The 13,936-nt window shown below is 38.3% G+C and overlaps 1 protein-coding gene across 2 annotated transcripts; it reads right to left on the bottom strand.

Moving 5' to 3' along the window:
- Positions 1 to 5,417: 5,417 nt before the first annotated feature.
- On the bottom strand, positions 5,418 to 13,936 carry LOC103418084 (protein CTR9 homolog). 2 transcript variants are annotated; one of them, XM_008356234.4, is made up of 24 exons: positions 13,528 to 13,936; positions 13,316 to 13,382; positions 12,996 to 13,190; positions 12,478 to 12,578; positions 11,883 to 11,936; positions 11,569 to 11,685; positions 11,411 to 11,474; positions 11,064 to 11,278; positions 10,493 to 10,577; positions 10,081 to 10,181; positions 9,904 to 9,996; positions 9,316 to 9,384; positions 9,100 to 9,192; positions 8,665 to 8,931; positions 8,396 to 8,476; positions 8,146 to 8,304; positions 7,934 to 8,029; positions 7,734 to 7,835; positions 7,544 to 7,651; positions 7,221 to 7,445; positions 6,873 to 7,139; positions 6,693 to 6,764; positions 5,964 to 6,278; positions 5,418 to 5,770 (listed from the first exon to the last, which is right to left on the bottom strand). In XM_008356234.4, the coding sequence occupies exons 1-24, from the start codon at positions 13,666 to 13,668 to the stop codon at positions 5,585 to 5,587; spliced, it is 3,273 nt and encodes a 1,090-aa protein (XP_008354456.2). In that variant the 5' UTR covers positions 13,669 to 13,936; the 3' UTR covers positions 5,418 to 5,584. The 2 variants fall into 2 exon arrangements, with proteins under 2 accessions (XP_008354456.2, XP_070663260.1); XM_070807159.1 differs by having other exon boundaries at positions 13,316 to 13,435; positions 13,528 to 13,911.

The following is a 13,936-nucleotide window of genomic DNA, read 5'->3' as shown; positions in this document are numbered from 1 at the left end:
CCTTACAAATGACGCGGTCTGGATGCATCTACACAAACCTTTTCACCTTTCTTGAGAGCTAGTACATTTTCCTCTACCATGGATGTGCCTCCTCTTTCATTGGGAAACTTTATTAGAGTTCTGACTAGAGCACGGTCGCACCTAGTGTGACCAACATGACTAAAATACACAAAGTTCCATGCTTTTGTGGAGAGTTGACCTACTAATGACATGGTTCGAGTGTCCATTCACAAGTCTTCATTTCTTGCAAGGGTCTGAAAAATATTTAGCTTCGCGATTACTTGTTACAAATAAATTACAATTTGACATGTGCTGTGCAATGAGTTTACACTTCCACGCGTGCAACACTGAGATTTGCAGATCTAAGAAAACGATACTTTACATTCAAGTTAGCTCTGTTTTACCTTTTTTAACCTTTTGTATTTCCATATATGCTCAGATATTTATGGGTAAAAGAAACCAGAAAAAAGAAAACGACAAAGTAAGTGGAAAAGGAAAAGAAAGAGATACACGTGCACTGGTAATACATTTTATATTTAAAAAGTATAAAATATGTAAAAAAAATTATTTTAATCCTTGGTAAAAATAACTTTTAGATTAAATGTAACATCCCACATCGTCCAGGGGAGTGATCCTTAAATGTATATTTTCATCCCTACCTAGCACGAGGCCTTTTGGGAGCTCACTGGCTTCGGGTTCCATTGGAACTCCGAAGTTAAGCGAGTAGCGCACGAGAGCACTCCTATGATGGGTGACCCACTGGGAAGTTCTCGTGTGAGTTCCCAAAAACAAAACCGTGAGTGGACCCCGGGCCGGGATGTGACAATTGGTATCAGAGCCTAACCCTAGCCGTAGTGTGCCGACGAGGACGTCGGGCCCCTAAGAGGGCTGGATTGTAACATCCCACATCGCCCAAGGGAGTGATCCTTAAATGTATATTTCCATCCCTACCTAGCACGAGGCCTTTTGGGAGCTTACTGGCTTTGGGTTCATTGGAATTCCGAAGTTAAGCGAGTCGCGCACGAGAGCACTCCCATGATGGGTGAGCCATTGGGAAGTTCTCGTGTGAGTTCCCAAAAACAAAACCGTGAGTGGACCCCGGGCCGGGATGTGACAATTGGTATCAGAGCCTAACCCTAGCCGTAGTGTGCCGACGAGAACGTCGGGCCCCTAAGAGGGCTGGATTGTAACATCCCACATCGCCCAAGGGAGTGATCCTTAAATGTATATTTCCATCCCTACCTAGCACGAGGCCTTTTGGGAGCTTACTGGCTTTGGGTTCCATTGGAATTCCGAAGTTAAGCGAGTAGCGTACGAGAGCACTCCCATGATGGGTGACCCATTGGGAAGTTCTCATGTGAGTTCCTAAAAACAAAACCGTGAGGGCGTGGTCGGCCCAAAGCAGACAATATCATGCTACGATGGTGGAGCGGGCCTGGGATGTGGTGGACCCCGGGTCGGGATGTGACATTAAAACTATGATTAAAATCAAAATATAATTTTAATCACTTGATACATTAATAACCACATTTATTAATTATTTTTTAATTTTTTCTCTTTTTCTTCCTAATTTTTAATGTATTAATTTTATTTCATTATAATTTTCATTTTCATTTTCATTTCATTTATCGTAATATATTTTGTTGTAAACATGAAATTCATTATAATACTGTGAACACGAAATTTTCCTGAAACGAAAGAGACAAGAACAACGTGCACAAACAAATATTTGTATTTGATGATTTTGGGTTACAATCTCTCTCTATTTTGATCATCTGATTCGATCTCCGTAAGGCGTTGATTTGTGAATGTTTGATTGATCCAAGGGCCGTCGATGCTTGATCTTGGATGAATTGTTGGAAGTTTCTTCAAGGGGCCGTGGGCTTGATCTTTGAAGATGGATTTGAGCGGATCTTCAAGGAGCCGTTTGGGCTTGATCTTGAGGATGAGTGTTTCTTCAAGGGCCGTTGAGGCTTAATCTTGAATAACGGTGATGAGCGGATCTTCAAGGGCTTTTGGGCTTGATCTTGAAGAACAGTGATGAACGGATCTTCAAGGGCTTTTGGGCTTGATCTTGAAGAACGGTGGCTTGTTGATCCAAGGGCGGTCGGGGCTTGATCTTGGAAGAACGATGAATGAAGAACACTTTCTTCAAGGCGTTGGGGCTTGATCTTGAATTGGTGGATGATTGTTGATCCAAGGGTCGTCGGGGCTTGATCTTGGAAGAACGGTGGATGATTGTTGATCCAAAGGGCCATTGGGGCTTGATCTTGGAATAACGATGAACGAAGAACACTTTCTTCAAGGGCCATCGGGGCTTGATCTTGAATTGGTGGATGATTGTTGATCCAAGGGCCGTCGGGGCTTGATCTTGGAAGAACGGTGGATGATTGTTGATCCAAAGGGCCGTTGGGGCTTGATCTTGGAAGAACGATGAACGAAGAACGAAGAACGAAGAACGAAGAGAGCTTTCTTGATTCTTCGGGAACCTGGATGCTTGAGAGCTTCGGAGTTTCAGAGCTTCAGAACTTCAAGAATTTTGCCTAATGATTTTGGTTCTCCCCCTTTAAATGAATGAATTAGCCTTCTATTTATAGAATTTTCCAAGGCCTAATTTTGAATATAATATTCCAGATGAAATAAGTCGTTTCTGCCAGGTGTTGACACGTGTCCTGTTTGATGACTTTTCCAACTTATTTCGATTTTTTGTTTAGACGTACGCTACGTGTAGAATTTATGTAATACATGAGCGCTGAAACTTTGATTTATCAGTCAACATTTATTTACCGAAATTTCGATGTCTACAAATACATTTCGGTGCATACATTTTAGGTATACACACATTTTGGTACATACATTTCTATACAAATATTTAGGTACATTAATTCAATATAATACATTTCGGTACACACATTTATGAACATTAATTTAATATAATACATTTCGGAGCATATATTTCGGTACTAACATTTAAATACATTAGTTCAATATAATACATTTCGGTACTAACATTTAGATACATTAATTGAGTCTTTCAAGTTTGAAGAATGTTAAATAAAATTAATAAATTACAAAACTCTTTTTTGGTCAAAAAATAAAACCAAATTTTGTATGTTAATAAATTTAAATATTTAATGGGAGACATTAAATAAAATACACATTAATTATTTTAAATTAAGGACACATCAAAGAATTATAAACAATATGTAATCTAACACCATGTTTATTTTAAATTTCAATCTTCTTGAATGATTAAAGTTAAAAAAACCCCATACAATATGACAAACACTACATTTACAGAGATACAATATCTTGGTTGCAAAATTCAGTTTTTTTTTAAATAAAAAAAAAGAAAAAACAGAGCTAGCTGCCAATTCCTCAGGTATTAAATAGAATATTTATGTTGGATCCCAAGCATTTAAATCTTAATAATTTACAATTACGTCTTTTGTTTTTGTGAAATAAGACTAAACTCATGAGCTTATTATCCTAGGTCGGAACAAGTTGATAGGATCCCATTTTTTACATCCCAAATAGAGTCTACAGGTGAATTCTCATACGAAAAATCAATTTTCAGGCAGTAAGGTTTTGAGCCAATCAAGTAAGCAAGCACCTGTATCCGTCTCTACTGTCGCAGGTGATGAAGTATTGGGAGTAAGAACAAAGAGAAGTAAACTACTCAAGAATTTCACATTTCATTTATTTTCTTGGCTGTTGATGTGTCCTCCGCACAAATTTGGCACTTGCAGAAAATCATCTTCACTCTGTGAACAAAGATGTAGCAATTTGGGCCGTCTGCACTCCTAAATAAATAATTTACAAAATAAAAATAAAAAAGGATCGTGAAAATCATTGGCCACGAAAAAGAAATAGTGGGGAAAAAGTATAAAAAGTTGGAAAAGGACCCTTAAGTATTCTAATATTCTCTTGGATTTGAAGTTACTGAGTTGTAAAAAGTTAAATCTGCAGAAGCAGAAAAAAGAATGCATGGGCGTGAAAGTCGTCTAATCATAGAAACGAGGCATGGTACAGTAGCCTTTGTTGAGGGAGTGGGTCTGTGGTTGGAGATATAACTGCTTTTCAGATGGAAGTGCTTTCAGATTACAGCACTTTCAGAGAAGTGCTTTTCAGATAGATGTGCATGTGCACTCTCATGTCTCAATCGTCACATATCACAGAATCTGAGTGGTTTCATTTTGTCCATTAAGATGGTGTTTGTTGCGAGGGATTATCTCGGATTGGATTAGCTTCTGGGACCAAGCTGGATTGGTTTAGACTAAACTAAGCTGGACTGACTTAATCAAACGTTTGATGCAGTGACAGACGAAAAAAAAGATAATTAACAACTATAATATTATATTATTTAATACACATTCAATAATATTTTATTATTAATTTAATACATTTTATTCAAGCTTTTGTCCCTTTTTTTATGTGTCTAGAACACGCTTTGGTTCTGTCCCCTTTATTAATTCAACAATATTTTCATTTTTTATCCAACCTCTCTCTAAACTCTCTCTGGAGAGTTCTTTCTTTACTTCCTAGTTTCGTCCCCCATAACACTCCTTTTCTCCATCATTTGTGTTGCAAAACCACAACCTTCAAAATCGTTTTTCCTGTGCAAATTCGTCCTCAAAACTACTCTCTCCTCCGTCTCCGTCCTAAAGCTACTTTCTCCCCTTCTCTATCTATTGCTCTCCGAAATTTTCTGGGAAAAAAGAAAATTTTCTTTGAATTTTCGAGAATAAAGGTCGTACAAGGCTCCTGCTTTACACAGGTTTGCATTTTTTTTCTTCGAATTTTGGTGTTGAGATTTAGGTAGCGGTGAGGCTGGGTTTCAAATCTGGGAAATGGAGTTGCCCAGAAGCATGCTTACGGGATTGCGGACTTGCAGCGTTTATAAACTTGCATCGTGCAATCGTTTTTGGAGATGGGATTAGCAATCCCATGGTTTTTTTTTGGGGGGGGGGGGGGGGGTTTAGATAAGACCCGCTAGTCTCTTCTTTAGTCGAAGCGAGTGAGAGCTAATCTCATTAAACCTAAGCCTTCCAGGAAACAAACACGGGATTGGACTAAGAGTTAGTCCAGTCCAGTGAATTTTAGTGAGGGCAAACAAACACCCCCTAAGTACCTCACGGTTTCGAAAAGAACAAAAAATGCACTGTCGTTTCAACGTAAGGAGAAATCAACCCATCTCAAATGCATGGCGGTCCTGCTGAACCGTCATGCATCTCTATCAACGATTGACAATCACCAACAACCTACGGAAAATCAAAGCAATGAGATGATGTTACGCCATTCAGGGTGCATATATATACTCCCCGCTCCACTTTTCAACTTGCAGAATAAAACACTAGGAATCGACATTCACAGCAATGGATACGAAATGAAGGTGTTGGAGAGCCAAGCACGACGAATGATGAGGTGAAGCTTCTATTAGAAATTTTTCTGGAGTACAAAACACTAATGCACAGAATTGTCAAAACTAATGGGGATCACAAAAGAAATTAAAGATAATTATTTGTTCAAAATTGTAAGACATATTTACTGCTGATCCTGTAGAGCTCAAGATAATGAATGGATCTTAATCCTCATCGTCAAGAGCGGCGTCTCCATCCAGTTTATCACCGCCACCTTCTCTTCCTTCCCCGTCACTCTGTAACTCGGCAGAATTTTCTCTTACAGGGCTGGACTCAGGTTGGTGCTCTGGTTGCTCATCATCATCAGATTCTGAAAATGCCCGCCTTCGTCGAGCCGTGGATAGTGCAGCCTAGAACATAAAGGTGAATATGTTATGGCCAGCAGCAAGGAATTTTTTACTGGGCAGGTTAATTTCAATAAATATTCCATTAAAATTTAATTGATGACGAGGCACCATGACATCCGGTCTAAATATTTTCAGTCCATGTCATGTGGTGACAAGATGTGTTAGTATCCTTGGATTTATAGAGAGAATTTACTACCTCCTCGTCAGCGTCAGAATCTTCAAGCCCAGCTGCTGCAAGATGATCTTGAACATTCTCTTCTTCATCCTGCTCATTCATCTGACCCATGGGCTCCCTGTAATTCATGTTGGCATCTTCATATTCCGGTTCTTCCTGATCATCCATCATCTCAGCTTCTGCTCCCTCCGTTTCATAGCGTGATCTTGAGTGCTTGTCCTTCTTTCTCCTCTTTCCACCCTTTCTCCGTCTCTTTTCACTATGCCCACCCTCCTCATCATCCATTTCTGACCTTTCCCTTCGCTTGGAACCAGGTGTACTGCTCTTCCATTGCTCCTGAAGATGCAAAAAGTTCAGACAATTAGCATGTTGAAATTCTTAAAGTTTGGGGAACCAGGAGTACTCCAATTAATTGATATGATGCTAAGTGGCATCATATTATCGTGACAGGTGTCTCTTTGAGTAGTTAGAATTGTAGCTAAATGTTGTTAAGTCTGCTTACTAGCTAAGTTTGTGACTGTTACTATAAACAGGAGGGTCTTGTAAGGAAACAGTTGTCATTGTAAAAGAGTTTGTTACTGTTAGTAGAATTACCATTTACTGTAAATCGAGTAAGATGTAGAGCGGTTCTGAGTTACTGTTAATAGAATTACGATTTACTGTACATTGAGGAAGACATAGACAGGCTCTAACATTAATGGATACAAAAAAGGAAGAATCAGTTTAGGCACTGCAGTTATCAATCTTTACCTTTACGCGTTCAAATTGTTCCTCCTGTTGTCTCACTCGCTTTAGTTCATCCTCTTGCATTCTCCTCTCCAACTGTTACACGAAAGCATGAGTGAATATATGACTATGATGTAAACTCATACAAATGTATACATTTATAACCAGAGGTACACAGAATGAAGCAACTTTTGAATGCCAAACCTGGAATTTCCTCTGTTCTTCAGCCTTACGACGGGCCTCCTCAGCCAATGCCATTTGACGAGCAACTTCTTGTTTGTGCTTGATCTTCTGCTCCTCATGCTCAGCTGCTTTGAAGTGAACTCTCGCAGCATCAAGCAAGTGACTACAATACTCAACATGGGTATCAATTTTTTTCTCATCAAATCCATGGATGTGAAGGCTGGAAGCAGCAGACAACTGTCTAAATAAACGAACAGCATTTTCTAGCTCTGAAACTGTTGATCGCACCTGAAATATTGATACAAATTTTGATGAAATGGTATGCAAACAAATGAAGGAAAGAAATACTTGAGAAGGTTTTCATCAAACCTCATCAACAGATTTCTTTGGCTTTTGTAACGTTGAAGCTGAGAACTTTTGCATTACAACGCCTGCATCAAACCTCAGCGTGTAATTTGAAGGTGCCAAATGAATGGCTCTCAGTAGACTCTTTTTGCAGTCTTGCCACTGCTCAGCTTCATAATGGGTACGAGCCAAATAGAGTAGAATCTGAGAGTCCGTGTTATTAAAGAACTTTCTCAAGCAGTTTTGATACTGCAATACATCATAAGTCATCAGCACATGTAAGCATTCATCAAAAGAATCTGTCCAAGGAAAAGGAAGATGCATAGTATAAAGAAGCAAGAACTCACCATTTTCACAGCCAATGCAAAATTGCCTTGAGCAAAATAAACATGTGCCAAATTTATCCACACGTCTGGCATCTGAACAAAAATGTTTCCACTGGCAGCTTCTTGAACCTACACAAATGCAGACAGGAAACCACTCATGTACTATACATGGGGTAGCACACAGTTGCAATAAACCAATTGTCCAACTTACCTGCGTAAAAATGTCTTTTGAAACATCAAAGTGACCTTTCTCTGCAAAGACCACTCCGGCACCATTGGCAGCATACAAATTAGCAGAATGTTGAGATAGGACCTATAAGAATGTAAAAATCAGTACGAAAATAACCATCTGGTTTTTTGACTGATAAAACATGCTACATGAACTAAAAAGAGAGAAGAAAAAAGTTATACTTTAGTGTAGAGTTCTTTGGATTTTTCCAGATGTGTAGCTTCCAACTTGGGATTTCTCTTCTCATTGCGAATTGCCGCGAAGTAGTTCCAGTTGCCCTTAAGAGTTTCAAAAAAGTGTATGAGATGTAAATAGTATTAAAGTAACAACTACAGTTCCAAATGTGTTTCCCTTTGAAAAGCAGATAAAATTGTAAAAATAATAATAAACACACCAGAGATAGGGTGGCATAGGAATCCTTCCCTTCAGTTGCTTCACTAGCAGCCCGCAAGGTTTCTTTTGCCTTAACCCAGTCATCATTTTTCAATTCCAAGTCACCAAGCATTAATAATGCATTTGGGCACTTGTTATTCACCTTCAGAGCATCATTAACCTATAGAAAGGAGCTCGTTATAGTTTGAATAAAATGCATAGAGAGATAGAGAGAGTTTTTGGAAAAAGAGAGTTATAGGTATAATAACAACCAGTTCAATGCTTAGTTGAAAGTTATTTCGAGCTTTGGCCAGGGCAGCGAGTCTCAGATAAGCATCTACATAGTCTGGATACTGCAAAAGAAGAAAAAGTTTATAACCAACCCAAAAAAATTTGAACCATGATACAGTAAAAGGTCAGCTTCGTCAGTGTAGATGTTTTTTTCTTTCTTATATTCAGAACGTTCTCGCCACCATGGTGGTATTACACATAAGAAAACAAGCACATTCATGCATGTGCACAAATAGAAAAAAAAACGTACCTTAAACAAAATGAGACGGTACAGTATGCTTGCAGTTTCAGTGATATGTAACTGCTCAAGTAATCTGGCCAGGTTAAATAGTGCTGTGACTTTATCCCAAGGTAATTCGACTAAGTGACCTTCTTTTTCAAGATGATGAAATATACCCATGTCCTTGTACTGTGAAATAGTCGCATTCGCATCAATAGATGGGGGGTTTTCTTTACCATCTATGAAGGCCAGCCATATTCCATCACCTAGTGCCTCCCTGAAAGTTTGTTGAGCAAGCTGACAGATAGAAAAACATGCATAGTTATCAAGCTAGTTTTCTTTACAAAAATAACTTTCATACACGTACAACATTTTATGAAAATGCAAAATTTGGATGCTCATATATAGTCTCTGCCATGCTACATAATTTTAATTGCATCAAATAAATCCTTGGAGCACACAAACCTCAAATTCTCCCCTCTCAAAATGGAGAACCCCAAGATTGTTAAGAACTTCAATTGGTACTTCTTGACCTTCCTTTTTCAAAAGATTATGTGCCTGTATTAATTCACAGCTTTATTATTTTTTAAAGGAAATTACTAGATTCCAGAAACCAAGGACTAAAGAGCTCTATTCAATATAAGGATGAAATTTTTTGCTATATAGGACAAATTAACATACAGTTTTTAGGCAATCCAGAGCAGCTCCAGCATCAGATGAAATCAACAGTTCCCCCAGGTCAAGAAATGCCTGCATTGCCATACATAGTGAAAATATAAGTTCAAGGTAGGATATGGCTTGCCATACATAGTAAAAGTTCAAGCCATCTTCACAATCACCAGACAACAACTCAAGTCACAAACATAAAATATCAACTATTAACATCTTGGTTATCCTGTTTTTGTATGAGCACAGGATGAATGACCACAGAACAGCATGAGGACACGCTTTACACAAGGGTTCCAGAGAACATTATACTGATCATGTACTGTCTTTAGTCTTACTGTATGAAGAACAACAAAGACTAAAGCAATGATGTAAGTAGTGTATACAAGGAAAACCCCTAACCAATTGGCATACAACACTTTTTAATAAATGGAAACACACTTCTGTAAGAGTGGAACACAACAATAAACAGAAAAGAAAGTATCAGACAAGTGAACTGTGGATTAGTTGTTATGTTAGCAGATTCACACACACCAATTCTTACTAACGAAAACAATCCACAAGGTCAGAACACATCAGAGACTAATAGAGAGGATTGGTTACCTGGGAATCATTTGGGTCCACTTTTGTGGCCTTCCTCATAAATTCCAAGGCCTTCTCAGTCTGCCCAAGCTGAACATATATGTGCCCAAGGACCTACAAGAAGGGGAAATTGGTAAAAGTACAAAAAATAAAAACAAATGGATCATTTTACATATTTCATTTCAGGTATTAACTCACTTTCAATGTGTCACTATTATCAGGGTAAACCTCCAAAACCTTTTCAAAGTTCGACAGTGCACTTCTAAGATCTCCCATCTTCAGTTGTACTTGTCCCAAACCTGTCACAAAGAGCCCAAATATATGAAAGATCTATGTGAAAGCAAACAACGTTACACTAACATTAATCATGCTTCAACAATCAGATTTTGGCATATGTTGAAAGTGACATGGGCCAGGTTGAAATAACGCATGCCAATGCAAACAATGACAACAAAGGATGTGGACCGCAAAAAAAAAAAGAGAGAAATTATGTTGAAGTCTTGCAGAAGATACGTTAAATACATCATAATCATTACTAATACTATGCCAACACATCATTCTCAAGAAAATTATAAGCACAGAAGATTGTTAATGGTTGATGGTTACTGACCATAATAAGGAAATACGAACTCATGGGGTTTACTGATTTCCTTAACAGATGCCATGTAGTAGACTCCAGCCTTATCATAGTCACCCTGCAATCCAGCAACAACAAAAATTTGTAACATTTAAAATCCTAAGTACATGGCCAAAATTAATGGCCTTTATTGCATTAAATCAGATGAGACCACAAGACTTTCTAATAATTTATTTTCACTTGTTTGAAAGTGTTCATTTCCAGCAGCAAGTAACAAAAATTACTGACAATTTCATCATAGGGCCACCTTAGAAATTTGTTTAGCTAGACACCACATTTGAAGGCAGAGTAGATGTGGAATTAAATGTGGCCTAAATTAATCAATGGACAATCAACCACATCTACAGAGACACACAGAGAAGCCGCCAAAAAAGCATTGACATTGTACAGCAAAAACCTTTTTCTGCCTCAAAATGTTTAACCGACACAATATAGAAAATGTAAAGAACCCCATCAACATAATAATACCAAGAAACAGAAAGACCTTTTCGTTTAAAAAGAAGACCTTTTCGTTTAAAAAGGAAAGGCATAACTTTTTCCTAACCTTGCTATGGTAAGATCGCGCCAAGTTGTAGTAGGAATGTGACTTTGTCGGTCCATGGTTGGTCACAGCCAGTGCAGTTTCCGTTAATTGCTCAACCAGAAAGTGCTGACCAGTGTAGAAAAAATGGTTGGCCAAATAGTTCAAGGCCATTGCACAATAAGGGTAAATCTCAAAAGCTCTTTGCATTTTTTCCATTCCTCTCCTTATTCCAGCGGCTATCAAGAATAATATAGCCTGAATGTTAGACTGCTTGTTGAAACAGAGAAGCATGCCCATGATAACAATCAAAGTAAACAAACAGTAACGAGTAAAGAAAACTATAAAAATGCTGACTTGCAAAGTCGTACCTGTATTTGCATGCAAATCCAGAATTGCAAGTGCAACAAGAGCCTCAACATTTTCTGGATCTAACTGCAATTATAAATTCATTTTGGTAAAAACCATTGCATGCAAATAGCACCTTCACCTGCTTTTAATGCATCATTAATCGGCTGATATCACTTGCCTGTAGAACCCGTTCAAAGGCCTGCCGAGCTTTATCAAATTGACCCATTTTGTAACGACAGAGACCTATGCCAAGCCTTACAGCGGCAGGACAATCAGGATGTACTTGCAGGGCCCTCTTTATCAAATTCACAAATTACAAATTAGACCAGTAATTAGTGTTTATAACCGTATCTTCACAAAAAATACCAAATTTTTGATAGGTAAGAGCCATAATCGCAACCAATTCAAATACAAATAACAAATTCTAGAGGTTGAGAACATATGCATTCTTGTGTTCTTTCCATTAGCAAAAAGTGGGATGAAAATACAAACCTTGTAGAGCTCCAATGAATCTGAATAGTGCCCACGATTGAATTCAACGCATGCCTGCAGATATCAGGGGGGCAAATTGTTTACAAATCACAAAAAAATGAAGTGTTTCTACACTAATCAAGTGAGACCCAATTTGGTCTCTCTTGTTCTCACTGGGGCAACCAGGTCTATTATATTTCAAATGAGTACCCCCTTGAGTCTCAATGTATATTTTATTTCCCTAGCTGATATCTGCCATTTAAATATCCACTCCTGTGTACCTTTGCCAATTTTCCTATTGCAAAATATTTTTGCTAGCCAGAGCATCATGCTCATAGATCCTGGATTCCTGGATAGCCAGGTACATCGAATGGTGGACACCCATCAAAATTATTGCTCCCATAATTAAAAGACTACAAAAAATTATTGTAAGTAAACGAGAGCGTTGAAGATTTGATGTAAAGATAAAGCCTAGACAGGGAAGAGCAATAGTAAAAAGCTAAGAATATCTTCTATAGTCCTTTTCTACTGAAATTTTCATCACATTTTCATGCATGTAATAGTTGAAAAGGGCAGGCATATTGCATTGTTAGGCAGAGAAATTAAATGAATATACCTGACCCAAAAGGGCAGGAACATTATCTCGGTCTCCATCTAATACAATCTTGAATGCAGAAAATGCCTGATCTACTTCACCTTTAGCCAGTAAAAGCTGACCTGTAAGACAGGTAACAAAATTTGAAGCATCTTCGAATACATGATATAAACATGGCTCAGCTTCGAACAGAAAAAGTTGCTGCTATATTATCTCGCCAACATAGATATTCTTGTGGTAATCATTGAGAATGCAAGACAGATAGCAGTACAAGTAAGCAGACAGTTTCTAGGATGCCAAATCAAACAGGGCCAGTTATTACAAAGTCTAAGATGACAAACCAAGCAGTTTCTAGGATGACAAACTATGGATCAACTATTAAGCTTGTCTAAACACATCCTAAACGCAAAACCCAGCGAAAAGACGATGTCTTTGGGCAACCTATTTCTCATTACAAACAATCAGAAATTTGATGTAGGTTGCAATCAAATATTTACTCAGATATATAACAAGGTAAAGAGGCTCTGTGGTATCCACACCTTTCCCAACCCAAGTAGAAGGCTCGTGAATGTCGATTCTCGACGCTTTGTTGTAGAATTGTGTTGCTAAAATAAAATGCTCCTCCTTTTCTCTCTGTTTTGTCTCAATTTTTCCAAGGTAGGTGTAGTAGGCCCCTAAAGCATTCAAGATGGCAATCCTTTCATAACGAACATCAGAATAATATTCATCAATTTCTGCACCAAAGAACATAATACCCACCAACATTATTCCACATTGATCACCTATAACAAGTACAATAAACAGAACTAAAAAGTAATAAACTTTTCGGATATGGAACGAGTGGGAAAACAATGATTACCAGCACCGGAGCCTTCTTCCAAAATCTGGCGGAACTGGTCAAGCTTTCCTTGTTTGAAATACTCTCTCTGCAGCATTACCGATTCAAAATTAATACACCAACATATCGAAACTTCGTGCACTGGAAAAAAATCGAAACCCTATTGCTCAGAAGCTCAAACAATCACACCATGAATTCAAATAAATAATCAATTTACACTGAAAATTACGAACCGCGATAATGAGCCAGAGATCGAGAGATGCTTGCTCGGCCTTGAGGATGTCGATGATATCTGTAGCTTCCTTAGGGAGCTGATCCAGAACCACCATCACCTCCTCCTCCGAATTCTGCACCGGTATATACACGCACGCCATTGATTCCCCAAATCACCTAGAAAATTAAGGAAAAAAAAAAAAACTAAACCCTAGCTCCTCCTATACACCCAGCTCTTCCTCCTCTGAATTGGCCGGAGAATGCGATCAGCGGCCGCAAATTGGGCGCAAAGAACGCAACTTTTCTTCGCGTTTTGAAGTCGGAATTTTGGGGTTGGGGATTGAGAGAAAACGGAAGACGCTCACACGGTCACTCTCTTGTTTCTGTGTTTCTCATCATTTACTTTTAACTTTTTAAAATATAAAAACC

This window comes from Malus domestica, chromosome 02, assembly GCF_042453785.1.
Source record: "Malus domestica chromosome 02, GDT2T_hap1".
NCBI classification, from domain to species: domain Eukaryota; kingdom Viridiplantae; phylum Streptophyta; class Magnoliopsida; order Rosales; family Rosaceae; genus Malus; species Malus domestica.
This window is presented reverse-complemented; position numbering and strand designations above follow the sequence as displayed.

Excerpts from the sequence above, each read along its gene's own strand:
- LOC103418084 (XM_008356234.4), bottom strand. The coding sequence starts at position 13,668 with ATGGCGTGCGTGTATATACCGGTGCAGAATTCGGAGGAGGAGGTGATG. Across the intron at positions 7,446-7,543 it reads TTGCATTGGCTGTGAAAATG|TATCAAAACTGCTTGAGAAA; the intron begins GTGAGTTCTTGC and ends GATGTATTGCAG. Across the intron at positions 5,771-5,963 it reads ATTCTGACGCTGACGAGGAG|GCTGCACTATCCACGGCTCG; the intron begins GTAGTAAATTCT and ends TTTATGTTCTAG.